The following is a 27,389-nucleotide window of genomic DNA, read 5'->3' as shown; positions in this document are numbered from 1 at the left end:
TATTCTAAGTGTCTGACGAGGATCCCTACAGAGATACACCTTTTTGTTAGAGAGTGAGATTCAAAGCCAACAGGCTCCATTTGCAGAAGCGGTAATTTTGTCAGCGTAAAACACGCTTCTTTCAAACTCGACAGAAACAAAAGAAATCTCACCACAAATGTCTTTTACTATTTTGGTTGACATCAACCCTTAATTCACTGAGTTAGATGTGAAAATTTCTGAAGAGGAGCGAGAGGGAGGGCGGAGCAACAGCAAAATGTTACACTTCAAATCGTATGGTAGCTTTTACATAATACTTGGCATGGAGGGAGCCCGGATTCGGTCTGAATGTGGACTGAGGTCTGGACTTTGACAGCTTTAGTTACTTGTTACCGTTCAGATTTGGATTGTTAATACAATAACTCAACTAATAAATTATGATATGTTATTAGTACATTAGTGATGCTCACTGTTACTGCTTTTAGTGTATTTTGATGCTAAATACTCATGTACTTTTACTTAAACTGGCAATAGTCAAGTTTTTTGCTTTAACTTATTATTGTAAAGTAAATGTTGAGTGCATGTCATGGCTACAGAATAATGACAGCATGGGCGTTTAGCTTGGTTCCCTATAAGCCTCACTTTCTGTATGAAAGTTTGTCTGCCACCTGGTACGATCCCCTGGGAAAATGAAGGCAGACTGACGATCCGCTCAGGCTGGCAACGTTTCTGTCTGCTTCCATGTCTCCATCATAGATGAACTGAATGAATAATCTCACGCTTTTTCTCCCAGTGTTTTCTTCTACTACCCCCGGCATCCCGCCAGCCAAACCCTGATGTAGTTGGCACGAAGCAATACTCAAACTATGTTGTTACTCTAAAAGAAAACCACGCCAATTTCACTCTACCTCTTCTGTGGACGTTCTTCTTTGTTCGCACTCGTTTCTAAGTGGGCTTGAATGTTTCTTTATGGAAATTTGGAAACAAATGCAGTGTGTCCTGTGTTGGTAGTTGCTGGGCTCTCAGGAAAATGGAAAGCGATGCGTTGTTTGTTTGTGGCAACGGTGGCAACAGTTATTCCTCTTGAAAAAGCTGGAGGTGTTGAAAAGTTGTTTGTTTCCACCTTAAGAAGCATTTTAAATGTAGGACTTTGACATGTAACAGAGTATTTTTACACTGCGATATTACTACTTTTACTTAAGTTAGAGATCACTGATCACTCCTTCTTTCACAGATCTATATTGCTTTATATGTACTGTATTTACTATACAGTATGTCGATACTACAGGGAGGAGGATGATGATAAATAAAAACAGCAGAGCATTGGACAGCCTACATGGTAAGTTATCAACCACGCTCATGTGTCTTGTCTTTCTTCTCTCTCTTCGTCTCTCTAAGGTGAGGAACGATCTAACCAGTGAGCTGGAGAAAGCAGACATTCAGATCGCAGATACAGAGAGTTTCTCCAACGACCCCTGTGTCAATGTCAAGAAGCTCAAGGTAAGTGATCCAGCCTGGGCGCTTAACAATCCTATCCAACTAAGTAAATAAAGTGGAACAATTCAAGGTCAGTTTTATTCAGATCATTTGTAGATACACCAAATGACTGGGGATCAACTGATTTTAGTGTTAAAATTTATAGTAAGAATTTCTTTAATACACTATTTCTGTGTAAGTTGATGCCACCCAAAATTAACGATGAATCATTTGACTGGGCGGAGCAGGGTAGTTATCAACGAGACTGGTGGAGCCATAATGAGGGCTGGGGGGATCCGTACAGTGACCCCTACTGACCTGCTCTGACTTATGGATGTTTGATCTTTGATATGTACACACAGACACGCATGCATACCGTATTTCTTGTTTCCTTTTACTCTTCTCTCCTTCGAAATGAAACCAGACAGAACAAAATGAACCATTATTAAGCCGACACTGAGATGTTAGACATGTACATCTTTACACCATTTACTCCTGGTGTTAACATGCATGGTTGATCAGAGTTTGCTTGGATGAAGCAAAAACGCATGAAATTCAGATGTAAATGCGGTCAAGTGTGAAGACTAAATTATCCAAACTATCTCCAGAGGCAATCAGAGATGCATTTGGCCTCATTTACCAGTTGTATATGCGCCATGTGTCAGTGCCACATACAGCTTGAAGGAGAAACATTGTCAATTGAAGTAAATTAAACACATGACCAAGTAGCTGGTGAACAGAATTGGTGAAACTCCAGTGTCAAACACTTTGCTTGCAGATGATCAGAATCAGGGTTGGGTTATAATTTTGGACAGGAAGTCAGATGCTCAGCGCAGCGAGAGAAAAGATGTTGGAAGTGAAGGGAGGAGAAAGAAAGAGAGCGGAGTGGAAGATGTGACGTACGCGCGATGTAGCAGGTTGAAGGAAATGCAACAGGGAGATGACGAGAGACAGATGGATAGAGAAGGGACAGGAAGATAAACTGTCTTTCCTAAAATATATGTGTAAAGTCTGCATGTTGAGGGCTGACAATTTAAGCTGACACCATCCTTCCTTGATCAACTCTAAATATGCAAATCACAGTGTCGCTTCGAAAGCTTTCCAGAACGTTTGGATGGGGTGGGCGGGGGTCCTCTGACACCCTAATGGTCTGCTTCCCACTCATCTCGCAACAGCAGTTTGCTGTCTCCCCGACAGCTACGTAACATGATGAGGTAGAGGGTGTCACAGATTTTTTTTTTCTTTTTTTTTTTTTTTGTACAGCGTTGTGAGTGATTGTGCATGTGCCACTGTGTGTGTGTGGGTAGGGTGGGGTGGGTGGGGGAGCATGGCGTCACTGTGTGATCCACAAATAGAGCCCTCATATCCGTGATCCAGCTGGAATATTCAAAAAGCAGACAGGCATCTCTGCTGCGAGCCGCTGAAGCAGCCTTCTGCATTTCTCTGTCGCTTTCTGCCTGTTTCATCTTCATCTCTTCGTCTCCCTCCCGAGTTACTGGACAGGCTGACAAAACAGCATCAGAAAACAAAGGCAGGCTTACACACCCACACATACATGCTTCTAATCTTAGTACCAATCAAGCTTATTCTTCTTTAATTTGAACATAAAATAACACCAGCAGATATTTCAAAGACTAAGGCTTTTCAAGATTATCGTGACTGAAGGCCAGTTTAGGGAGCTGGCATTCAATGGAGGGCCACATGAGAAAACATGTCCTGAAATCTAAATTAAGTCCAAAACACTTTATTATTTATTCTAATTTAATTATTTATCGTGCATTCAGAACTCTTGCCGCTCAGATATGACGTAGAAGGGGACGGCCCTTTTTTTTTTTTTTTTTTACTTTTTTTGCCTCACTGATGCAGCAACTTTTTGCCTGGCAAAGGGCCCTCCGTACGGGCATCGCTTTCACTTTCATCCCAAGCAGCTATTTCTAATGTGAGATTTTAGTGTCTGCTATGGGTTGTGAATGTATTTGTGGTGGTCGAAGCTCTGAAATCTGACTCTATGGATTCGGATCAGGAAGCCGTTGAATTCACAAGCTACATTTTTGAGAATGATCTCGGCCAGCTTGTTCCAAATCCAAGTGGAATTGCTGTGTTCTCATATACCCAAATGAACTGATCTTTGGGGGGAAATGCTACTGAAATCCACAGTGTCCCCCTTTTCAATGATGATGAAGCACCTCCGCTGGTTAAAATCCTCCTAAAGCACAAAGTTCAAGCAAGTGTTTCATGGACACACCATCCTTCTCACATCAAGCGTCAATTACCAATGCACACCAAACTCTAGGTCTGAGACTCCAGCAGTTTACATGGCAACAACACTTTGTTCTTCCTAAATGTGAGTTTAGTGAAATGCTCAGATATTGCGGCGCATACTTACAATATTTCTGAGACTTATATTTTGAAAGCAGCAGCCAGTTTGTTCCAGTTCAGATAATAACGCCAGATCTATGGTCATAACATTGTGTAACAGTTAATGCTCACCTAGGATCAATTAGTGATCAAGCACACACACACACACACAAATCCATCCCGAGTATCGCGAGTGTGTGCACCTAAACACATCTGCACACAGACCACTCGCTGCACAGTAATCATCACAAACAGACGGGGGGATGGTTTAGTGGGTAGAGACAACGCATGGCCCAGTCTACAAATCACATCTCCCACAACCTCATAAAAGACCATCATTAGTACAGTGTTTGTGTGTATGTGTGCGTGAGTGTGTGCCTAATAAGCCTTAACAGTGCCTGATTGGGCTTATGAGGTACAATATTACTCAAACCATTATCACATATAAATCACCATCATGAAGTTACAAACAACCCTGTCACAGATAAAGCAGTCGAGGCTGCCCTTAACACTGCCCTCTTTGAGAACAATTATTGTTATAGTTATATAAAAGCTCCAGCAATAAGGCTAATTTAGGGCCCTATCGTGCCCCTGTCTGTGTGCAATGCACAAACATAACACACTCAATCAGGGCTTTGCCCGCAACTACACATTCTTTTCATGTTGTTGCCAGGCAGGCCAGAATACATACTGAGGCTGTGGTCGGTGGCCATTTGGGTTAAGAGCTTTTCCTCCAGGGAAGATCAGCGTTATTGAGCAGCCGCCGGCACTTCACACACATGCGCGCAAAATAATCCAAGAGTGCACCCCGGAAAAGTTACTACCTGGCCTTCTTGTACATCAACACACACACACACGCACCCACACACACACACACACACACAGACACACACATTGTGATGGTGCCAGAGCAGTGGAACAACAATGAGGGCTTTATACAAAAGACCTCCTTAAATGTCCCAGCATGCTCTCTGGCTCTGGGGAGAAACAAGCAGAGAAGCCTTTTGATTGAGCTGCTCAGCTTCCTGAAAGCTCTCATCCTCTTTATTGTGTGTGTGCATGTGTATGATGTGTATGTCTCCCATATACAGTGCAGAACCTATATAGGTGATATTATGAAGAAATTATTCTTAGATCTTAGAATGTGAGGGCAAGAAGTACATTAGCATTTATCTATCTATCTATCCATCTATCTATCTATGTAATTTCTCTGTATAATCTATGCAATTTATTTAGCGGAAAAATTTACAATGTGGCTGTTGGGTAGCTCTGTGTGTCTAATCGCCTTAAGGAATTGGAATTAAGATGACAGTGATTGGTTGCCCCCTCTGATCTGTGTATGCATGACATATGGTAGAGACTGCCTGAGGGAAGGCGACTTCAAGAGCTGTGTTCCTAATGGTTTCTCATTATCCAGAATAAAGGCAGGACACCATGGGTTCACTGCGATTACAGCTGGTGTGTTTGTCACTCTATTTTTCTTGTTCATCGTTTTAATGTTTCACTGCAGTTCAACCCAGGTTGACTGTAAAACATGTGTTCTGTTCAGTTCTGTTGTATAATTGCATTTTGAAAGGGCCCTGCATTACATCAGCAATGCTGCAAAAAGGTTTTACTGTATGGTTGTTTGTAATGCACAGCATTCTCAACTAATCAATACAAGAGGGAGCTGAACACTTGAGAACTGCATGTAGCTATACTTGAAGTACATGATAGTACCAAATAGTACCAAGTGTGTTTGAGAAGAATGAGAGTCCTTTTACAAGAAGACTGTTGGTGACAAATCCCAAAAAAGTAAAGCAGGTCTGTCTACACTGTCAGGGTTGAATAAGGGTCTATTACAGACTTTTCTCCATTCATCCCACATCACCTCCAGCCTTGTTGACCAGATGTAGATTCATCAAACCTGTGTCAGTATGATTGGATTCGATTTGGGGCAATTTGCTAGTGTAACGTGAGTGTGTGTGTGTGTGTGTGTGTGTGTGTGTTTTGACACACACACACATGCTGTATGCTCGTACTATACATATGCTTGTGCACACTAAATGACAGACTGTTGGCCCCGGAGCCTGATCTTTTTTCCCACCATGAAACATGCTGCACTTCCACCCGGGCAATCTGAATTATTTACAGAGTCAATCACCAGGCTATGTGCGCTGAATCCCCATGTAAATTTGTGCTCTCCAGCCCGGTTGGCAAGGCAGGCAATTCTGCCTGCTGACACTAATGTCTCTCTTGTTATGGATCGACACTATGCGACTTCATATTGCCTTAGCCCCTCAGCAACTGGTTCACCGCTCAGATCCCACATACTTTGTAGCTACTGAGGGACATAATGATGAAAATACAGTACACGCAACATGGCTGATCCTAGGTCCATTTGTTAAAGTGTGATGTTGCAGAATGAAAAGAAAAGGCAACTGGCAAACTGATCCTAGTGCCCATATACTTTTTTCTAATGGCTATATTGACTGAAGTGTGGTTCCAGGGTAAAAGGCAGAAATGCCTGTAATGTATTGCAGCATTACTGTAAAAAATAGAAGGTCACAAACACTCATTCCACATTGAAGAGGTACCTGTGTGAGTGCCTCACTGTGCTCATATTTGCCGTTCAAGTTATGATGTCGTCTTTCTTTTTTCAGGACAACGATGTGAGAATCATCATTGGCCAGTTTGACGAGAACCTGGCCTCTAAAGTCTTCTGCTGTGTAAGTCCTCAGTGCTGTTTTGGACAGATGATTTGGACAGGATGTGATCTGGTTTGAGCTGGTGGTGAATATGTACAGTAATGGCAAATTGTAAATGATCAACACCTGACAAAAAATAGAATTATGTGTATCTCAATTTCTCACTTTAGTGTTTGGGGTCACGTTATTTCAGATGGCTTGGTCTTGGTACTTAGTTCATGATTTCATGATTTCTGGCCAAGCTATGGCTTTTGGATACACAGCACCTCATGAGATGTAGGAATGATTACACATAAATTAATCTTCATATATCATACCCGAATCTCCTGCTCCATTGCATCAACCTCCATTTCTTCTACCTTCCCAGGCGTATAACCTGAACATGTTTGGCAGTAAATACCAATGGATTATCCCCGGCTGGTACCAAGGCAACTGGTGGGAGCAGGCCAACTCTACCAACTGCACCACCAAGAAGCTGCTCACGGCCATGGAGGGATACATCAGTGTGGACTTTGAGCCGCTCAGCGCTCGGCAGATCAAGGGAATCTCTGGCAGGGTGAGTGACACCCGCTGTTGTACTTCAGAAGACTTTAATGTCGTTAACAAGGAATTCAGTGTGTCATGAGACTTGAAGACAAAGTTAAATTAAAACAAGTGCGAAGAATCTACAATACCAGTGAGCTGAATAACCCACCAACACACCCACTAAAACATTCATCCTTAATGTTGATGTATTTCAGAAAGATTGGGTGGTAGCCAGGTGTGGTCCAATGACACTATTCATGAATATATATTGTGCAGTGTAGCAGCCTGAGGTAAATAGAGCACAAGTCAATAGTGACACATTTTGGCTTCATTCTTAATTTTAGTGTCTGTTTTTAGACCAGAGCTTTGTCATCACTTGAAGTTTTTGTATTTTTCAGTGATTTTAACATTTCAGTTTATCTGTGGAGACATATGAGACATGTTTTTAAACCAGGTATCTCAAACAAAATCAATCATACCCTTTTTTTCCACATCGCACTACAGAGAAAAGGAGCATTGATCCCAAAACAGCAATATCCAGTAACTTTGTGTGTCTGTGCGGAAAATAATCCCTTCTCATTGGACAAAGTACACCAATAATAGTGCATTTGAAATAATCCATCATCCAACACTATCTTTTACCTCACTCAGACCCCTAAGGAGTACGAGAGGGAGTACAGCCGAGAGCTTCAGCAGAAAGGTGTGGAGGCCAGCAAGTTTCATGGCTTTGCCTATGACGGGATCTGGGTCATTGCTAAAACCTTCACTCGCGTGATGGAACTGCTCCGGGTAAAACAACGGCAGAACACCTACCACAACTTCACTGTGGACGACCGCGAAGTGGGAAAAATGGTGCTCGATGTCATGAATGAGACCAACTTCTTTGGTGTTACGGTAGGTCATGTATGTAAAAGTATGGCACAGTCTGACATGTTGGAAGTTAGAATGGGCTTCTTTTACTTCACTCGCTTTCATACACTGAGACATCAGAGCACCCACTGACTCCACTTAATTGACATATGCAATCACAAGGATACTCTCCAGGCACTTGCACACCATACATTTACATGTACATGCAGGAAAAAGGTTTTGTTAATATCAATGTGAGACAGAGGTAGAAAGACACTAATACATATACAGATGGTCTAAAGTAGCACAATCAAAACACCATCAAAAAGGTCACTGCTGAGCATCTTTTTGGGAGAATTAAAACATGTAGCTGTGAGTGTCTATGCATGTAAACACTATGCAAATTATATACGCTCTGTGATTGTACAGTATGGGTTGGGCAAATATCAGAACAACACGACGAGGCATTAATTACTCCTCAGTAAGGCTGGAAGCATGTTTGCAGAGAAGGTTACTGAGCCATCCTTGTCTATATGAAGCCTAAAGTGATGCCATTTGGTGCTGCCGACTCACTCCAGTGCATTCAAAATTGATCCTGGTGGCTACGCTAGCTACAAGCTGTGTGTGTGTGGGGCGGGGGGGTGTGTGTACTCACTCTCACTTCCTATTGAGCTGTTAGAGGATATCTCCTGTTCCCTGTAAAGGCCACTCCGTTATTAGAGGATGCCATGCTGCCCCCGGCCCAGACTGCCAGTAGGCGTGCAGGGCCTCACAGTACATTAGAACATCACTCATATCATATTCATAACTGCGTTTACAAATAAATGGCCTGAAAAATGAGGAGATGAGGGAGAAAGTGTGACTAGACTGAGAAATTGCAGAGGTACAGTGTTCAATAAATGCTCTGCATTTTCTCATGAATATTGAATAAGAGTGGATGGGTGGGACACAAGAGGGAGGTGGAGAGACACAATAAAGCAGAGATACAGATGTTAATACAGTGTATATGTCAACAGAACAAGTGAGGAAGAGAGAGAGGAACATAGCCTTGGAGAAAAGCAGCACAGGCTATAGACTCCTGTTTTTGTGAGGTCCTCTGGGAGGACCTAACGTCCCTGGGGCACTGTACCGAATCCTCACCTCTCTACTCTCGCCTCTCCCCACACAGACCTGCTCAGGGCTGCCGACACTGAGTCTTTCCACCGAGGCAGGGGGAAGCAAAACAACACAGGAATATCGAAGGCCATGTAACAGTTCATTCACTTTTTACTCCAGGCACACAAAAGATGATGAAGTCCTGTTAGGTTATTTGGATAGGCTAGCAATCCTATTCTCCACTTTCCTATCTGTATCGACTCATATTGATCCTGCACATGTCGCCATCGGTGGTGGGACAAGTCCTTAAATCCTTTACTTGAGTAAATGTAGTGATACCACAGTGTGTAAATGGTTCATTACACTAAAAACCCCTGCATTCAAATCTTTGATTAAGACGAATTACAGAAGTACGTGCCTCAAAATGTCATACTTATTATGAAGAAGGACACTGTCCTCCCTGTAAGTAAAAGCAGAAACTTCTAAGATTGAGGAACTGAAGTGAGGTATTTCTACATTACATTGCACTTATGCTGCAGTGCTTAAGTACATACACTAACTTACTTTTGACCTTTGAGGGCCATCATTGTCAATCAGTGTCCCACTTTATGAATGAATCCCATTAATACTGCTGCAATAAAAAAAAAAACAACTATTGTTTAGTTTTACACAACATGACAATAATTATTTGCGAATAACAGATGTGGACATGGTTAAAAGTAATTTGGAACTGTTCAGGATAGCTGCAGTCAATCTGCATGCTCTTGGTTTCCTCATATTCTAAACAAAATAAAATATCATTTACATACATAAGATTATTTAACCAGCCAAATTCTCTTATAACTATGTTTGTATTTTGAAAACCACAAATCCTCAATAGAATAAAATCATTCTGACCAAGGATATTGTACTTGTGGTAAACGGTTATTTTGTTTGCAGACAGCAGCTCTGCAGAAAAATTAAGTGCATCTATGTATGAAAACATTTCAACTGTTATAGCTGTTCTTTGAGGGATTACTTGAAATGAGTTCAAAAGTGTTGTAGCTGTATGTAGCACACACTTGGCACATAGAAAAGTGACAATCAAAGACGTAGGAAGGCAATTTTCCTTCCACACTGCATACATCTTTTATGCTATTTTCGAATTCGGTTTTCAAAAGCAGCTATTACACAACTTGATCAGTTTGTGGATCGCAGTAGCTTCCACTGGCTTTCCAACAAAATGAGTCCACATGCATGCACCAGTGGAATGGCAGTGAAATGTGTGCTTGATTATTCAGGATCAAGCACATCCTCACCCTCATGTCTTTCCTGATGTCACGTTTTTTCCGCTGTGTGTTTGCTGTTTGCACGCACACAGTCTCCCGGGACCAAACTGTTCCACGCTGATCTCAGTCCTGCTGCTGTATCCGAAGCAGAGGCAGGAGGGTGATCACGGAGGGTTCCACGGTATTGATCTGGCTGCTGTCAGGGCCACAGAGAAGAAGGCTGACATTAGCTGGGAGAGACTTTCAGGGCGCAGGGAGTGCAGATAGCTGCCACAGCCACAGGATGATGTACACTGGAATTCACCAGGGAGGGCCACATGGGAGGATTGGTTGTAATTGGATATGACAAGTGTGTGGGTGTAGGTTTGTTTTGCTGTTTTTTCTGTGGTCAGTGGTCATTGTGCTGGTATCAGTGTCTTTCTGGGTAATGGCGAGGAGCGCAGCCTGAGGCTCGACAGTTACCTCAAACAGACACACTGAGGTGAAACAGAAGAGAGTGGTGGGGAGGGGGCTGTATGTGCATCTGTGTGTTCTCTGTTAATGTGTGTACGTGTGCGCGCATCACAGTTCCAGTCGCATCAACCCTGTTCGCACCTCAAAACCTTGAAAACACAGACAATGTCACACCTGCAGCCCACGGGCCGGCATCTCGTTTGACCCCAGCACTCCTGTCACTGACAGTATTCTCACCTCCACAGACAAAGTAATACCTGGCTGCCTCCACCTGTCTCACCCTAGAAAGACACATTCACACACAGATACACACACACACACGCCCAGACACAGTGATTGCTCCATCAGCCACTATTGTGACTCAGGTCTGAACGTCCTTTGAATACTAGACAAGGGACACCTGTCTGGGTCAATACACTCCAGTGAGGTTTCCTAAGCTACAGAGGAGCATAATACCTCGTGGAGCGGGGCTTCACAGTAGCTTCTTTGAATTTTGGTCAAAGGAGGTTAATTTAATCTTTGTAGCGCAGACATTTATTTCCAATTAAGAATGTCAGAGTCGTTGCCTCTGCATATGTTTGATATACTTTGCATATTCTGCAAACTGTGTATACACTTGAGAGAACAAATTGGGGCCTGTTAAAATAACTACACGCCATTTCAATAAGGTTTGCGATAGCTTCACTTTTGCTGATGTGAAGGGCAATTACAGTGGCAATGCTAATGCACAGCGAGAGCACGATGGCGCAGCTGATCTAGAAACCTGAATACATACGCTCACTGTCATTACAGGTTCAAGTCAAGTTCCCCTATTTTCAACCCACATTGTGTGACCCTGTTTACACACCACAGTTATCTGAATGCTATAACTAATGAGCTGAACTGAGGTGCACTGCGCTGTCCTACTTGCACGTCAGGCATAATTGCATAGCATATTGTAGGAAAGAGCAGCATGTGACAAAAGGAACTTGTTAGCGTTGACAAGTCAGATTGACACTGCGGTGTGACATCGCGAGCAGAGGATCTGTTGTACATCGCCAGGGTAAAGGCAACATCGTAGACCGCGTGTCTCAGGAGAAACTCGCCCTGCTTGCACGCCATGCATCACAAGCATAGTGTGGCAACATATTAAGTGCAGACACGTAGACGTGCTTGTGTGTGCACACCCAGACAAACATCAAAGATGCCACACAAAGACTGGGATTCAAACAGAGGGGTGGGATTCTGCTCCGCTACTTCAAAGCTTGCCATCTTTTTGAGGCAAAATTGGCTCTCCAGCTTCCTTCCCCATATTTCCCCCTCAGCTGTCTTTTAATCAGCCAATGCAAATGCTCTCTCTCTCTCTATCTATCATCTATCTATCCATCTATCTCTCTCTCCCGCTCTCTGCTCTCACCTTTGTTAGCCAGCCAGTAATATGTAAACCCAGTTAAATGTGTAATTAAGGAGCTCTGTAAGCAGATGGCGGGCTGAATTAATTGAACAGTCTTGGTAGATGAAGAGGGAGAGGGAGATAAAGAGACAGAGGGAAGGAGAAAATAGAACAAGAGAGAGAGAAAGAATGAGAATACATGGCAGAGATTAAGCGACAGAAGCCAAATTGATTTGAATATGTCTTACGATATTGCCACACAGCTCAATTGCTTTTGTCTACCTTGTGTGCATTTGCAGGACGCTCCCTGGCTTGAAACTGCTTATGCTTGAATGAAAGACTTTCCATTGTTGTTTCTCCCATTGCTTTAGGTTGGTTGTTTGACCGATCAAAACGCACCTTTTTTTCACAAGAAACGAATATTGAGAAATAAAATCAGCTACATTGACCACGAGACACTTCTCTGTCCCCTAATGTGAGACACTCTTAAAGAACTGCTTTTTCAATGCTATCTGAGCCTAGATTTGTACCAATGCTGTGTGAGCAAACACATTTAAATCGGGCAGCCTTGCTGATCTGATGTTGTTCCAAGGATATTAGCAAATGAATTGGCCCAAGATAATTTTGTTTACCTCCATAAACAGATCAATTTTGGCCACTTCTAATCAAATGAGATGCAGTATGTGCAGGAGCCGAGATTCTGCCCTTTGCCTGCCAACACTCCAGTATCGGGAAAGCACTGTGCATAAATTTAGTTGAACTAAGCTCCTTTTTTTCCTACAGAAATTCACTGTACTGCTTACGCTGCATCTTCTTCAGCACAATAGGATGTTTTTAGAACTTCAATTATGTATGGTATGTGTTAGATTAAAGAAGCTTATTATATGTTCTGTTCTTCCTTCTTTTCAGGGCCAGGTCATGTTTCGGAACGGAGAGAGGATGGGCACAATAAAATTCAACCAGTTTCAAGGTAAGTATGATGCTACTATTACTGCTCCATTAATGTCAAGTTAGTTTTACCATATTGATGCATCTATTGCGCTCACTTCACTCGACCTGTCAAACCCATCCACCAGCCATCCATGCTTGTTCTTGACCTGACTCTGCAGGTTGGAGTTATTGCTCTTATTTGTTGAATTCCAACTAGTGCACGTCTGTGCTCAGCAAAACTTTTCTTTCCAGGGTTACCACAGTTTTTGGAAAGCTACTTTCAGCTTTTCTCAAGTCAGGAGACTGCCACACTTGATATGCCAGTACCTACAATGGATCCTGACCAATAGGGCTTAGGAAGAGCTTGCGGCAGAGTCACATGGAAAAGGGAAGCTGGAAGATTTAACAGTGTTGAATACAGAAGCTTTGTTCTCACATTTATCTCATTAGTTTTTTTTCTAGAAAGCGTAGTCATTATTCGCATGACTGCAAGGGTTGCTTGTCAGAAAAACACAAACATGAAAAGTTTTTATTATTCCAACGAGGCAATTCCCCACAAGCCTTTCTATGCCCTCTCTGCGTCTGTGTGGGTATAGGTTAGGTGAATCTAAAAGTCTAAACTGCAAGGCCTGTGGTGCTTTACTGTGCTTGATCTCCTCTGTGGTGATATGATGTATGTCTGGATAGTTCAGGTTTGCATAAAAACATGGAAGAGTGCTCTCTGTCCTCATAGCATCATCCTGAGGTTGTTTTTGAGCCAGCAGGGCCCGCTGAGTGGGAGAATAACCCCGCGATTGCATCTTGATTCAGGGGATTCCCAGCTCCTAGGCTCCCCAGACTGTATGTAGCACGCTGCATGGGGCTGTTCAGTCCTCTCTGCCCAGCCATCTTATCTTCCCCACTGCAGAAGGCCTCGATCCCTCCGGCTGCTTACATCACACTCTGCGTGTGAGATAGAGGAAAGTGTGTCTGTGCTCGTGCACATGCTTGTGCGTGTGTGTGTGTCTCTGTTTGTGCCTGTATGCTAAAAACGGAGACAACGCATGATTTGTAGTCATTTCAATATGATTTAATGTTTAACTAAGACAAAATTTTGTAAGAAAATAAGAGTTGGTAATGTTGCATAGACGTGTGTGTGGTGTAATGAAAACAAGAGAGTTTACTTGGTGAGTGGGAAAGATGCTGTGTCCCAACTCCATATTAGAAAGTAATTATACACAGTAGGTTCTTTATACCATCTGTCTTAATATACTGTTTTTGCTGTTAGTAAAGAAGTGATCAGTGTTTTTACAGTTCTGCACTAAAAGATGATAAAAACCATGTGCAGACAGACATTAATCAAACTGTGAATGGAATTATGCTGATTTTTTGTTTTTAAGTCATCCCTCAAAAACACTGCAAGCCACAATTGTATTTCATATTCTCGCTGCTGTGAGGCTCCTCTGCTCCTTTGCGTTGCACTGTGGGACAATAATGTGCATCAACAGCACACTCATCAAAACAAAGTGTGTGTTGCAGTGTATTTTTTACATTTTGTAATTGCGAACAGCACTCTGCATACTGAAAACCTGCTCAGACTCATCATGTGGCGTGGAAGTGGGACAGAGGTATATACAGGCAGATTGAGAAGCCATCTTAAATGCATCCAAGGACATTATGGCATTACGCCTGATGACCCTCTCATCTCTACCTGCAGGTCACCTGCAAGAATAAAATCAAACAGCAGGAGGAGCACAAACGGGGGCAGAGTGCTTTTGCCAAGAACTGTATGAATAGAGGGTTATCAAAAAGAGTGGAAGGAAGTGTGTGAGTAGTGTCTGCCTGTATGTGTGTGAGAGATTTTCAGAAAAAATGCACAAATGTCTTATCCTGAATCATGGTTACACACACTATCTGTCTCTCTTTCCCCTTTTCATATTTCTCTTCTCCCTGAGCTGCTTGTCCACTGTGTCTCCAACACACACTTCCCTCAGCCAAACTCTGCCCTGTGTCGCAGCCTCTCACTATCTTCTCCAAGCTTTATTATACCTCCTCCATCCCTCCTTAACCTTCACTCTATCACTTCTTCCTCACTTGTCAGGGATCTTGAATTTGTCACCCTTTTGACACCAAGAGCCTGAGCTGGGTTGAGAGGAGAAGAGGGACAGCCCGGGCTTGAATATTTCAAGAGGCAGTGATCCTCAACATGACCCTATCATCTGTCCTCATCCTCTGATCCTCCATTTTACCCTGTCAGACGGTCTTAGTCAGGGGTCTCCATGGCTCTTACTTCCACTGTCTCTCATGGGGATAAGAGAGAGCTCACTACCGGAGGTCTTGATCGAAGCTGCAGTACCACTGAGTACAGATTTTGAATCAATGCGGTGGTAGATAAGTAAACATGGCCCTTCAATAATATATATATCGGTCAGGTGAGGTTCTGATGTGTGTGGATAAAAGATTAAGATGTTTTAGATCTTAAGGTATAAGTGATAGGATTTACTATCTACAGCACCCCTCAAGTAAGAATTAATTTCCTTCCTTTCGATCATCGTCTGTAGGATTTTGAACCAGCAACACCCTCACTGCTGTCAGTTTACCTCCAGGCAATAGTCTTCTCACAGTCCTTTCAACTTTAATAGCTCTCAAGAACATCATTGAACTGTACCTCCAATGCTTTTAAATGGAGCAGCATTTTTTTCCAAGTTCAGATTTCAGTTCTGGCATGAAATGAAATATAATGGTAACTCGATCAAAGACAAACTAATGTGAAAGGAGCTCTAAATGAGTTTAATCACATTTACAAACGCTGCTACAGAGATGGGTCAGTATGTGTGTGATAAAAGATGCCTTGGATTCGGCATGACAAAAGAGTTATAAGGTAAATCAGGTCCGGCAGTCACCACCAAACCAGCAGGAGTCTCTGCTCCAAAAAGGACAAGTCATTAATGCTGGAGCTGCAGGTGGATCAGAGGAAAAAAAAATTTTTTATAGTGTCAAGTGGAGCAGTTTTGAGAATTTTATGAATTATTATTAACTCAGTCTATACCTGCACTGAGGAAGAGGAACAGTATTCACAGGTATACAGTAAACTAAACAGTGGTAGAAAGAACTAGGTACATTTATGTGGCTCAGGAGGTAGAGTGGTCGTCCACTTATCAGAAGGTTGGTGGTTCAGTCCAATATTAATAAAAATAATGATAATAAACCAACAATACATTATGATATAACACTGACAGACCGACAGAAACCAGTCTGCGTATTGAGTATTTTTTTAAAAATACATTTAGAGATGATGTTCATACTAACAGTTCTGTTGACCCTGCTGACCTGTTCTAGAGCTCACTGATGGTGCCCCAATCCTGCTTCAGTGGTCCAGGGTGGATGTGCTGCCAGCTCTCTCCCTGTCTTTATTATTATTATTATTATTATTATTATTATTATTATTGGTAGTGGTAGTATTCATATTACTATACAATAACAGTTCTTACTAAAGATGTAGACTAGACTACTGTATTGGGATTTGGATCCCAAGGGATCCAATGCAAATCTCATGGGAGTGGGCGGTTTAAACTGTACCCCGAGCAGAGGCGGGCAGTCAGGTCACACTGCAGGAGCAGGCAGTAATGGTCAGAAATCCAGCAGGAGCAGACAGTCCGGCGCAGGGCTTTAATGTAGACCTTTACAAACAGTTTGTAGAAATATACTTCTAATTGTAAAAAAGCAAAGACATTTCCAGGAATAGCTATATATAAACACATATTGCCATTTTTGATAAACATTACTTCAGCAGGAATAAATTGTGTGTCAATCTGGGACTATTTTCAGCTGCAGATTTGCTGTGCTATTGAGTATTTGCAGCAGCGGGACGATGTGTGTGGGATGGGTTCAAAGTAAACTGCAGGACAGTGTCACCCAGTGCAATGTTGTGGCTCATTTATGTGTTTTTACAGTTTTGTATTGCACAGAGGAATAAGTGATATGAGGCTTGGCTACACAGCCAGTACTTGTTACTGGGATGAATTCACAGTTCACAGTTTTGTTCTTTTTACGAGATTTGTTGACAGTAAAGAAATAAAGAATTTCGCCAGCCTCTTCCCTGAAGTCTTTACTCATGAGTCTGTCATGTCAGGAACACAGGAAAACCTTCTGTGAATTGACAGCTGTTTAAAGTAAGTAATGGAATTAAAAGGCATGAAATGTCGTTGCACAGGCTGAACGACAAGTTGAGTTTTACCAGGCTGCTGCAGCCATCAATATTCCCTGTGGGGACAGAGTGCTGGGATAGTATTTTAGCATCTCAAAGGAAGAGTGTTGATATACAATCTCGTCCGCTGTTCAGATCCTAACAAAGGACGTGGTCAAGGGAAACATGGTTATTGATCCTCTTTCAGCACTGGCAAGTTTGAGAAATACAAATCCTGATTGTGTATGCACATAAAATTTACTGTTCCGAAGTTGTCACGCGCTGTATAGTCTGTCGAACGTTTTCCACATTTTGCTGATGCTTTGATGCCAGAATTGGAGATCAAATGAGATGACTCACTGAGAGGAGAGGAGAGGAGAGGGGAACGTGGTGCCCTGTGATGCCGCAATAGCTGATGTTATCTGCCATTTTCCTAGTCAAGGACAATGCTGCTGAGGAGTTCAATGGGGCTGTAAGAGTGATAACAGAGAGAAACACAGAGAGATTCGTGCGTGCACACCAGAAGAAATTGCAGGTTGTTTGTAGTGCTTACCAAAAAAAGAATCAGAATAATCTTTCCTCTCTTCCCATCCCCATCTTCTCTCCTCCCTGGTGCACACTCCGAGTGAGGAATCTGTTTGAGTGAAGCAGAGTAACGGCCCAGGTTTGTCTGACAAGGTCATGCTTCCTCCCGATATTACACCTGTGGGACTCATCGTTGTTTCTAAAAGAGAAAACACTAAATCCTGAAATAGCGGCGATGAGGTTTGAGCAGAACTCCACAGAGACAGTGGTGTTTATGGTGTTGACTGTATCCAGGAAATCCTAAAAACAATGTATGCTGCAATAAAAATACAGAGGTTCAATTGCATTTATTTGTTGTTTCCTTGTACAACATTTGGAGATTCTTCTTTGTATCACAGCTGGTGTCTGTGATGTCGGCTCTTCCTAATAACTGAGAGTGTAAAAACACGAGGACTACTTCCTGGCTGCATCTGAAAGCTTCCAGTGGAGATAATTTTACTGAGTGCCTTAAGCTACAGTGTTATGGATATTTTATTATATTAATAATGGGTTTTGGAAGATCTTGTGAGTTAAAGGTCTCTGTGAGGTTGCGCCACTGTGCCAGACTATACATCCTAAAGCTGGGCCATTCGTCACTGTGTCCAATTAGTGTTTGAATTAGATTTACTTGTTCTCTCAAGGATTCACTTTCTCCAAATAAGGATCACTGGTGCTACATTTTAGAAACCCTTCAACCCACTTTGTATCAGTGATCCATTATTTCAGCACTTTATTGCATAATTAAGTCAGGTACCTAAAAGATTCACATTACCCGCCGGAGAATCAAGCTAGAAAACTGTTTTAACAGTTGTTAGGCTGTTGGTCATACGTGATGTAATTTTCAGCTACGTGAGCAGCTTGAGGGATGGCAACATTGCTCTATCAGTCTGTTGGTTGGTCTGTCCACCGCTTTAATCCTGAAATATCTCAACATCTGCTGGATGGATTGCCACTGTATTTTGTACAGGCAATCAAGGTTCCCACACATTACCTAATGACTGTGGTGACCCCCATAAATGTCCTCCAGCATCACCATGAGGTTGACATTTGGGGTTTTGAGTAAAATGTCTCAACAACCATGAAATTAGGCATAGACGATCATGTTCCCTTCATGCTCTGTTCATGTACGTTGCAATAACTTTGGTGCCTTTATATGCTTCATCAGCTCAAAATGTCATCTGTCACATACTTTGACCAGATGACATTTGATGACCAAGTACCTGCAAAACTCATGACATCACCATCGACCACAGCTGTACTGAGTGGTTAGTGCTAGTTAGTAAATGCTGGTATGCTAACCTGCTAACCATCAGCATGAGATCATTGTGAGCATGTTAGCATAACTATTTTATACAGCCGATGTAATTGCTTTGAAAGTGTAAAACCAGCCCAAAGAGTGAAAAACAAAGGGTGTTGCCACCCAGTAGCCTGTTTAAGTACATACTAACCTCTACATGTATGTGTGTGTTTCTTTAACAGATGGCCAGGAAGTGAAGGTGGGAGAGTACAACGCAATTGCTGATGTGCTCGACCTCATCAACAACTCCATCAGGTTCCAAGGTACGGAGGAGGCTAGATGTGTGTGTATGTGCCTGCATGTGTGTGACTGTGTGAGCATCCACTCAGGGATGTAAAAGGCACTGCGGAAGAAAACGGTGTCCCGATACATCTGATGTGTGTTTATATATACGATAAAGGACCATCACTTACCACCTCAGCACTCGTGTCTCTAGTTCACTCGCTCACTTGAGCTCAAACTCCCTCCAGCACAGATAAATGCTCAGACATACTCAGACACCACCACCACCCAGTGTGGGGACTCGCCACTCTTCTTTACCACTCTAAACTGTGTTCTCTCAACTAAATTATTTACCCGTCCATTTTTTACCCCTCCCCTGGCTGCTTGTGTTGACATACTTTGTAATTTGTTCGATCCCCCTAGCTATTCTCTCCTCCACCACCCTCCCACTCTTTCTCCATCTTCTCTGCCTTGCCCCACATACAGAAAGTCTAGGACGGTACCATCTAAGATTCTTGTTTCCACATCCCTGACCACAGTAAGTGGAGATGTGTAAGATGATGCCACTGCGATCGATTGGCACACTGGTGGGAGAAAAATAGAGCAAAAGATAAGAAAGTGCAGTGTCTAACCACAATAACTTGACTGTGGTGCATAGAGAGACATGCACTCAACTAGGGGGAACTGAGGGCCAGGAAGTGGGTCTCAAATAGCTGGATTTCTGCTGCAGCATCTCTTTTTTGTGGTTGAAGAGAAAAAGATTTGAAGGGGCAGTTTAAGTTGTCAAAGTGACGAGTGAAACATCACTGTGAAAGTGAAACGTCCAGAAAACCACTGGTGGTCAAACACTCTCTGTAATTTTAAGAAGGATATGATTCCATAAAAACCACATTTGAGTAAGCTGTTTCACTGTTGAGTAAGCTGTTTCACTGTTGCATTATGTTTGAGCCTCACTCATTTTGAGAGGAATCTTTTTTTGTGTTCCTCTTAGGCGTGGAGCCCCCCAAGGATCGTACGTTTGTGCGCCTGCAGCGGCGCCACATCAACGTGCCCCTCTACAGCATCCTGTCCACCATCACCATACTGGGCATGCTCATGGCCGGGGCCTTCCTGTTCTTCAACATCAAGAACCGCAACCACAGGTCAGCATTCGGCATTGGCGAAGCCCAGCTTTGAGAGTTGGGGAGATAGAGGTGGGGATTAGATGAAGGATAGCAAGTGAAGGTGAAATAGATAAACGTACGGTGCAGCAGGCAAGTAAATTAGGGGTCGGTGTTGAGGGAGAGAGAACGGAGGGATGAGTGAAGGACAGGAAGAATCAGGGGAGATTGAGTGGTATTGAGATGAAAGAATGATGAAGCATGAGAATGATGATTAACCTTTAACTGCAGGTAGGTTATCATTTTAAATTTCACTCTCCTCCATACCAAAGCATTTTTGACGAACAGGGCCTATTCTATTTTGATCCATTCCGCTCTTCTGCTCTCTTCCAGACTTATCAAGATGTCCAGTCCCTACATGAACAACCTGATCATCCTCGGAGGCATGCTCTCCTACGCCTCCATCTTCCTGTTTGGCCTGGATGGAGGTTTTGTCTCGGACAAAGAGTTTGAGACCCTCTGCACTGTGAGTTCCCACAACACTTTTCACAAATGGATAAAATAATGGATAGAAGCTGGGGTTGCATGCATGCCATATTCAGTATCAACACAGCAAATGAACCTTTTTCATTGGCTAACAAAGCAGTTGTGGACATGGAGATGTTTTACTATTTTCTTACATCACATAGCTCAAATATGGAGAATGCTGCTGAAACACTACTCACATGTACTGTGTGACCAACGGTAAGCACACACTGATTGAGTCTCTAGCTAGCATAGAGCACATTAAGCGTCTTCCCCCCAGGTAGCATTACCGTACGACTATGTAGATGCTGGATTAATTAAAGAGTTTTGATTACAGTGATAACTGGTTTCCACTGAGATACCACCCTCCCAGACACGGAGGCACACACATACACATACACAGAATAATGAGAGGCAGGGCACGTTCTGAGCTGCCATCCACCTGGCTGGAGCGCTGCTGCACAGCCAAAACAGAGCTTGTCACTTCAGAAGAGGTTCTTCAGCAAAGGAGCACAGAGGTTGATCCATTCACCACCAATCAATATGTGCTGGTCTCCTTCAGAATAGATGGTGTAATTGTTTTTTTTATTTTTTTTGCCTCTCCTTTTCTTTACCCAGTGCTCCGTGCCTGGCTTTCTTGCTGTGTAGATGTGATAGAGAATGGCACGTCGAGAGGGCCAGCTGCAAATGTGTGAACGCACACTGTAAATGTTCACACACAGATAAAAACAAACACATGGATCACATGCAGCAGCCAAACACAGAAACACTCTGTAGCTATTTTTAGGATATCATAGTCTAAATTCAAATTGGAAGCTTTTAAAACACGTCAGCGGGGCCCTTTGTGCCAAAGCAAGTAAGAGAGGTCTGCATTTTGTTTCTCATTAAGATGAAATGCTCTCAGGAGTGTGACAGCTTCCATGGTCCAGGACGTTCTCCCTTGAGCTCAACGCTTCAAGACAAAAAAAAATCAATCTGACAGCTTCTTATTTTTAGAATGCTTCACAGTGCTATTTCGAAAATTAAGTTCTTGAGAAAAAAGCAAATACCTGTCAGATCAGATGTTGTTTTAAGCCTTGATCACCTGTTTAAGACATGACACGGTGTGTTCCTGTTGTTCTGATAGGTGCGTACATGGATCCTCATTGTTGGATACACAACAGCTTTCGGCGCCATGTTTGCCAAGACCTGGAGGGTGCACGCCATCTTCAAAAATGTCAAGATGAAGAAGAAGGTAATGAAAAATCTGTTATAAAATATGTATTTTATAATGATATGAGAGGGGTTAAAAAGGTTGAAATTCCTTTTACAGATACATTTACCTGTTCAAATTATGAAAAATCAGCAGTTTCCATGCCTCCTTGACAAATGTGCTTTGATTTTGCCTCCATTTATTTATTATTTTACCAAAACAGTGAAAGCTATTCTCATGAATGTCCATAACAGGCACATGATCCTTCCTGGTCGAATCCGATTCTGAACCTTTTATTTCTTGTCGCACCATGTGCATCTGTTGGATAGAATAACGATCAGCTCATAAATCCACAAGCATCTCCATTAAAACATCTAGACTTGACGGTCTTATCCAGGAAGCTTCACGGGCGTTTTGAAAGCCCAACACTGGTGTGTGGGTGCTTGTATTCACACTCATGCTTTTCAACAAACACTCCGAAAGACTGGCAGCCGCTGGCACCTGCTTTTAGAATCTTCTCTGTGAAAGAAAAAAAAGATTCAGAAATACAAATGGCTTTTTAAACATCTGACACAATCTGTTTCACTGGCCTAGTTATATAAAGTGGTGCCGAGCTCACTGAGTGTTGTAACTGTGCTTGGCCTTTTGTATTTATAGATCTTGCTCTCTCGCTCTCTCTCTCTCGCATATTGGAGGAAGTGTGGGTTGCCTGCCAGAGAGAGAGAAAGAGAGAGAGAGAGAGACCGAGAGAACAGGAAGAGAGGGAGGAAAGAGGGATGGATCAAAGAGTCGGAGAGGTTGGAGGGATGTAGGGGAGCAGTGGCAGAAGGGAGGGTGGAGAGACAGAAGGACGAAAGCAAAGCAGGGCAGAGAAAGGGACAGGGCGAACAATGGCACTATCTGCAAAAAAAAGTCAGGTTGACACTGTGAAAAGGAAAGGAGAAAGCTGGAAAACGAGGGCAAAGGATAGATGAAGATAAAGAGAATCCAGATTACAGGTCAAAAGAGCCATAATCGAGCTCTACTTTAGCTTGAGTATCCACTGAGAGTGTGCGGTTGGGTCAACACAAGATCGCCACGTTTTGTTTTTTTTTGGGAACACTTATTAACTTATTGCCTATTAGCTTGCATATTAGTAGCGTATTGGCTCTTTAGTAGTCATTATAAAGCATTTTAATGCCTTATCCTGGGATTTAGGGGGTTATGGTTATTAAAGGTCAGGCTTAGGTTATTAATTTATGTACAACAACTTCTTGACTTACGATCAATAAGCAGTAATTAGGAAATGGTTTAGGGAAAACTCTTAGTTAAAGTGCTTGTAGTGGTAGAGTATGGCCATGCAGAATAAGGACTTAATAAGTGCTTTATACTAACTAATGAAGAGCCAGTACGCGGCTAATATGCATGCTAACAAGCAGCTTTGGTACCATGTGTACCTTGATATGAAGTTTGTGTTTTTTCAGCTGTTTTCAAATAAATGGCGCTGGACCTGGCCTTTCAAGTGTTTTCACAGTAGTCATTTGAGGAACACAAAACAGATTTGCTTTTGAGCCGGGCTGCTTTGCCCTGACCCTACACAGCCAATTATCTGCGCTCAGACCACCCTCTTTCCCATGCTGATGGAGACGAGAGAAATGTTTCTTCAGAAGCAGTATTCACCCCTACTGCATATTTCAGCACTTAAACCTCAAGATGCGTTCTCTGTTGGGTCACAGACTGGGTCTGTTTGCGCGACACACACACGCACACACACACACACACACACACACACACACACACACCCATCACACTTCCTCGGCACTGATTGACTGCAGATGCAATGGCCTCAGTAGACTGATAGTTGCTGTTGGTGCCCTGAAATCTCTGTCAACCGCTGTCAAGGGAGGGAAGAGCACAAGTGTTCGGGCTGGAGCTGCATCCCTCATTCCCCCCGCCTCCAGCCTTCCCTTCACCTTTTCCCCGCATACAGGGGAAAGCACCGATTGTAAATCAGCTGTGTTTTCGATAAGGGTTCCACTCAGTGGGCTACGGCCGGCACTCCTTCACTTCTTAAATAGCTCAGTGCCAGAGACGGTGTGTGTGTTGGTGGGGCGGGGGGCTGGGCTGTCAGTCAGTGTCCTCCTTCTCCAAATACACACAAACACACACCACAGACACAGATAAACATGCACACTTACAAAAACATCACCCCTTACGCAACCCCTCGCCCTCAGGGTTAGCAGCTACTTGTCAGTCTGTACTCCTTAGTGACATATTACTGATACACACACACACACACACACACACACACGCACACACACACGCACACACACAGGGCAAAGCTTAACAAACACTAAGCAGTCTTTAGCTCATTACACTTGTAACGTGTAACACTTTGAGGTTGTCTGAAAATATCGTGATGAGCAACTTTTAAAGTGTCCCATTACTTCCTGGATCTTGATAGATCAGTAGCAGTATTCTGTTGTTACAACACCCTGAGGTTGGACTACAGCATTTCAATTTACTCAATTTATGTTACAGTATCCCAGCACAGACAGCCAGCCCCTGGCCTTATAGGTTGATGCTACACAGTGAATGAACATAGATTTTTAAATTTATTTTACAGCTTTGTTTTACGAGATAATATATACTGTATGTAGTTGTGTGGGAAAGTTCATTCTTTACATAGAAAACTGTAGTTTGATAAAAACTCATAACTCAACAAGGGCTAGCCACTATTTTTTTCAGAGCTGCGAACCATATCTCATAGTCAGCACATTGATTTTGCTTAGTTATGGAGAAAATATATATATGTATGTGTGAGTGTGTGTGTGTCTATTTCTTTATTTGTCTATGCCAGGCCCATGTGCACATTAAATGTTTTCAATTATTTGCACTTTTCCTCAATCAAATTCATCAGTAGACACGAACACTCTAGCACCCAACTGATATGTCAGAGTGCCAGTATTACAGGGGGAAAGAAAACAGTACATAACACTTCAGATAATTTAGAGTCATTATGTAGTTTGTCTAGCAGGCTCAGTTGGCAGAGTAGCATATCACAGTTGAGCAGATGGTGGTGTAGAGCTCTTTTTTTGTAATTTCCCTAAAATATCACTTGTATCTTTGTTACAACTATTTACTTTAGAAGACTATAATGTTAGTTTTATCAGCCAGATTTGACCAGAAGTTGTTGTTTAACAAAAAGGTATTTTCATTGTTGCTTCAACCCTCCTCTAAACTGTACTGAGGCATTGCAGTATTTGTACAAGAAATGTCTCTCGTCTTGCCTTGCCTGTGTTTTTTCAATGCCACCACCATCAAAAGACACCAGATCAAAACAAACAATCCCCTCATGCATCTCATCCTGAGCCCACCGGCGGATGTAGACCCATGCCAGACCGCCGTGCTGCATCTGGGCTATGTGATACTCTCCAAACACGGCTCAGCCTGTGTTCCCTGACCTTTGCTTTGATCTGCCGTTCCAGCCAGTCAAACGCTATTATAAATAAAGATCACAAACAGGTCATGGCTTTCATCCCTCTAAAGTTCATGGTACAAAAAAAGGAGCTTTTGTGGTTGACAGCTTTGGCTGTTGTTGGGTGGATCTCTCCCACATTCTCCTGCCACAAGGCAACAAAATACGGCCTTGATGGTGGCATAGAACTGAAAGAACTGAATGTCCACCAGTGTTTCTCAGTCCTGAGCCAATGGAGTCCAATCTGCTAAATATACTACGTGCGCCACAGTGGGATTGAGTGTTGAATGAAAGCGTATGAAATCCTGAGCCAGGTCTTGGTCTTTTGGACCTACAGTTTGGCTGCTTTCCAATCTCAGTGGGTGGTTGATTGCGGCTAAATGCATTGTAATCAGCTCCTGATTAGATGGTTCGAATGAAACCAGCAGGGCTCTGGGTCCTGAGATGGGATGAGAATCACATAATTACAGTGGTCAATAAGAAATGTTGTTTGGAATGACTCTACAGACACACATACTGTTACATAACATTAGCAGGTGTGTGCTCTTGGTCTAATACAAGCATCTCATCTTCTTTTCCCCCTCCAGATCATAAAGGACCAGAAGTTGTTGATTATCGTTGGCGGGATGCTGCTAATCGACTTATGCATCCTCATTTGCTGGCAGATTGTGGACCCACTTAAAAGGACTGTGGAAGAGTACAGCTTGGAGGTCAGTGTGCATTTTCGTGATTTCTTTTTTTCTCTATTCTCAACGTGTGCTTGATTGTCTTTTTGTTTATGTTGATGTAACATGACTGGCCTCAGATGGGAGATTCCCAGTGGCACAGATTCTTTCAAAAAATGCCTGTGTATTTGGAGTTTCGGCAAACAAAATGTCCGCCTTGGGCTGTAGCGCGAGCATCTTTGTTGTGCTTGTTATTTTTGGGTCAGGATGTGAGCCATTGCTGCCTCCTGCACTCATCCCATGGACGGACATTTGCCAGCTTGGATGTGAGACATTGGCAAGCCCTGTTGGAAAAGAGGCACTTGGCATCACTCTCTCCTTGCTGGAGAGGTGGCGTGGTGTAGAGTAGAAATTAACTCTGCTTTGCTGTGATTGGTTAGAGTAGACTCAGATTCTCTGGGATTGGTACAGGATTAGTTTAGCTGTGCGCCCAATTGGCTAAAACGAACATACTGTAGCTTTGGCATTAGAGGTTGATGGTGTGTGAAGGGTGTTATGGGTTAGGCGCGACATGTTAGCACATAACTGTCACTGGTATTAAAGGAATGCAGACAGTGAACTAGCAAGGCGCAGCTGCTTATTTATTTTCTCTGAGGATTGAGTCGTTTTGGTTAAAGTGGCAGATTGAGTTTTTATTTTTTCCATATTTCTGAAGTATAAAATATTATGCAGTATGGCTTCACTGTTTGGTACATCTGTCTTTCTGTACGGCTTAACACTGGTGTGTCCTGCAGACTGCTTAAAGACGGTGGGTTGAACACTTGAGTCAGGATGATTTCGAGCTGCATATATTAAACTATCTTTGGGAATATCTGCTCATGCTGTTAAATAGATGGTTCAGTGTTCCGATGGTTAAACATAAGAGGCTGCGGCACTCATTCATTCCTCAATCTATTAAGTTGTTACACAAAAAGATGGGCTCACATTAGGCCAGTGGCGACTAATGCAGTATAATGGTAAAGTGGGTTATAGAGCTGGTGCAGTGAGGGATACAGTACGTTTAGGGCAGGCACTGTATCTGTGTGTGACTCTGGATTGTCAGTAATGAAGTGCATTTGATCGTACTGTACGTCTGTCTGCTCTATGCGAAACAAAAAAGGGCGCTACTTTCTTACTTATTTGTCCATGTCACTGATTCGATTTAAGTAAC

At 42.8% G+C, this 27,389-nt stretch overlaps 1 protein-coding gene across 1 annotated transcript in view; it reads left to right on the top strand.

The window, feature by feature from the left end:
- The window catches only part of gabbr2 (gamma-aminobutyric acid (GABA) B receptor, 2), a 165,581-nt gene that overhangs the window by 94,966 nt on the left and 43,226 nt on the right, over positions 1-27,389 (top strand). Inside the window, exons 4-13 of the mRNA XM_041956005.1 lie at positions 1,378-1,479; positions 6,456-6,521; positions 6,868-7,056; positions 7,677-7,919; positions 12,972-13,032; positions 19,201-19,281; positions 20,232-20,382; positions 20,734-20,866; positions 21,992-22,099; positions 26,102-26,224. Of these exons, the coding sequence (XP_041811939.1) occupies positions 1,378-1,479; positions 6,456-6,521; positions 6,868-7,056; positions 7,677-7,919; positions 12,972-13,032; positions 19,201-19,281; positions 20,232-20,382; positions 20,734-20,866; positions 21,992-22,099; positions 26,102-26,224 (1,257 nt within the window). The remainder of the gene's footprint in view (positions 1-1,377; positions 1,480-6,455; positions 6,522-6,867; positions 7,057-7,676; positions 7,920-12,971; positions 13,033-19,200; positions 19,282-20,231; positions 20,383-20,733; positions 20,867-21,991; positions 22,100-26,101; positions 26,225-27,389) is intronic.

Source organism: Chelmon rostratus, chromosome 16 (assembly GCF_017976325.1).
Source record: "Chelmon rostratus isolate fCheRos1 chromosome 16, fCheRos1.pri, whole genome shotgun sequence".
Classification (NCBI taxonomy): Eukaryota; Metazoa; Chordata; class Actinopteri; order Chaetodontiformes; family Chaetodontidae; genus Chelmon; species Chelmon rostratus.
This window is presented reverse-complemented; position numbering and strand designations above follow the sequence as displayed.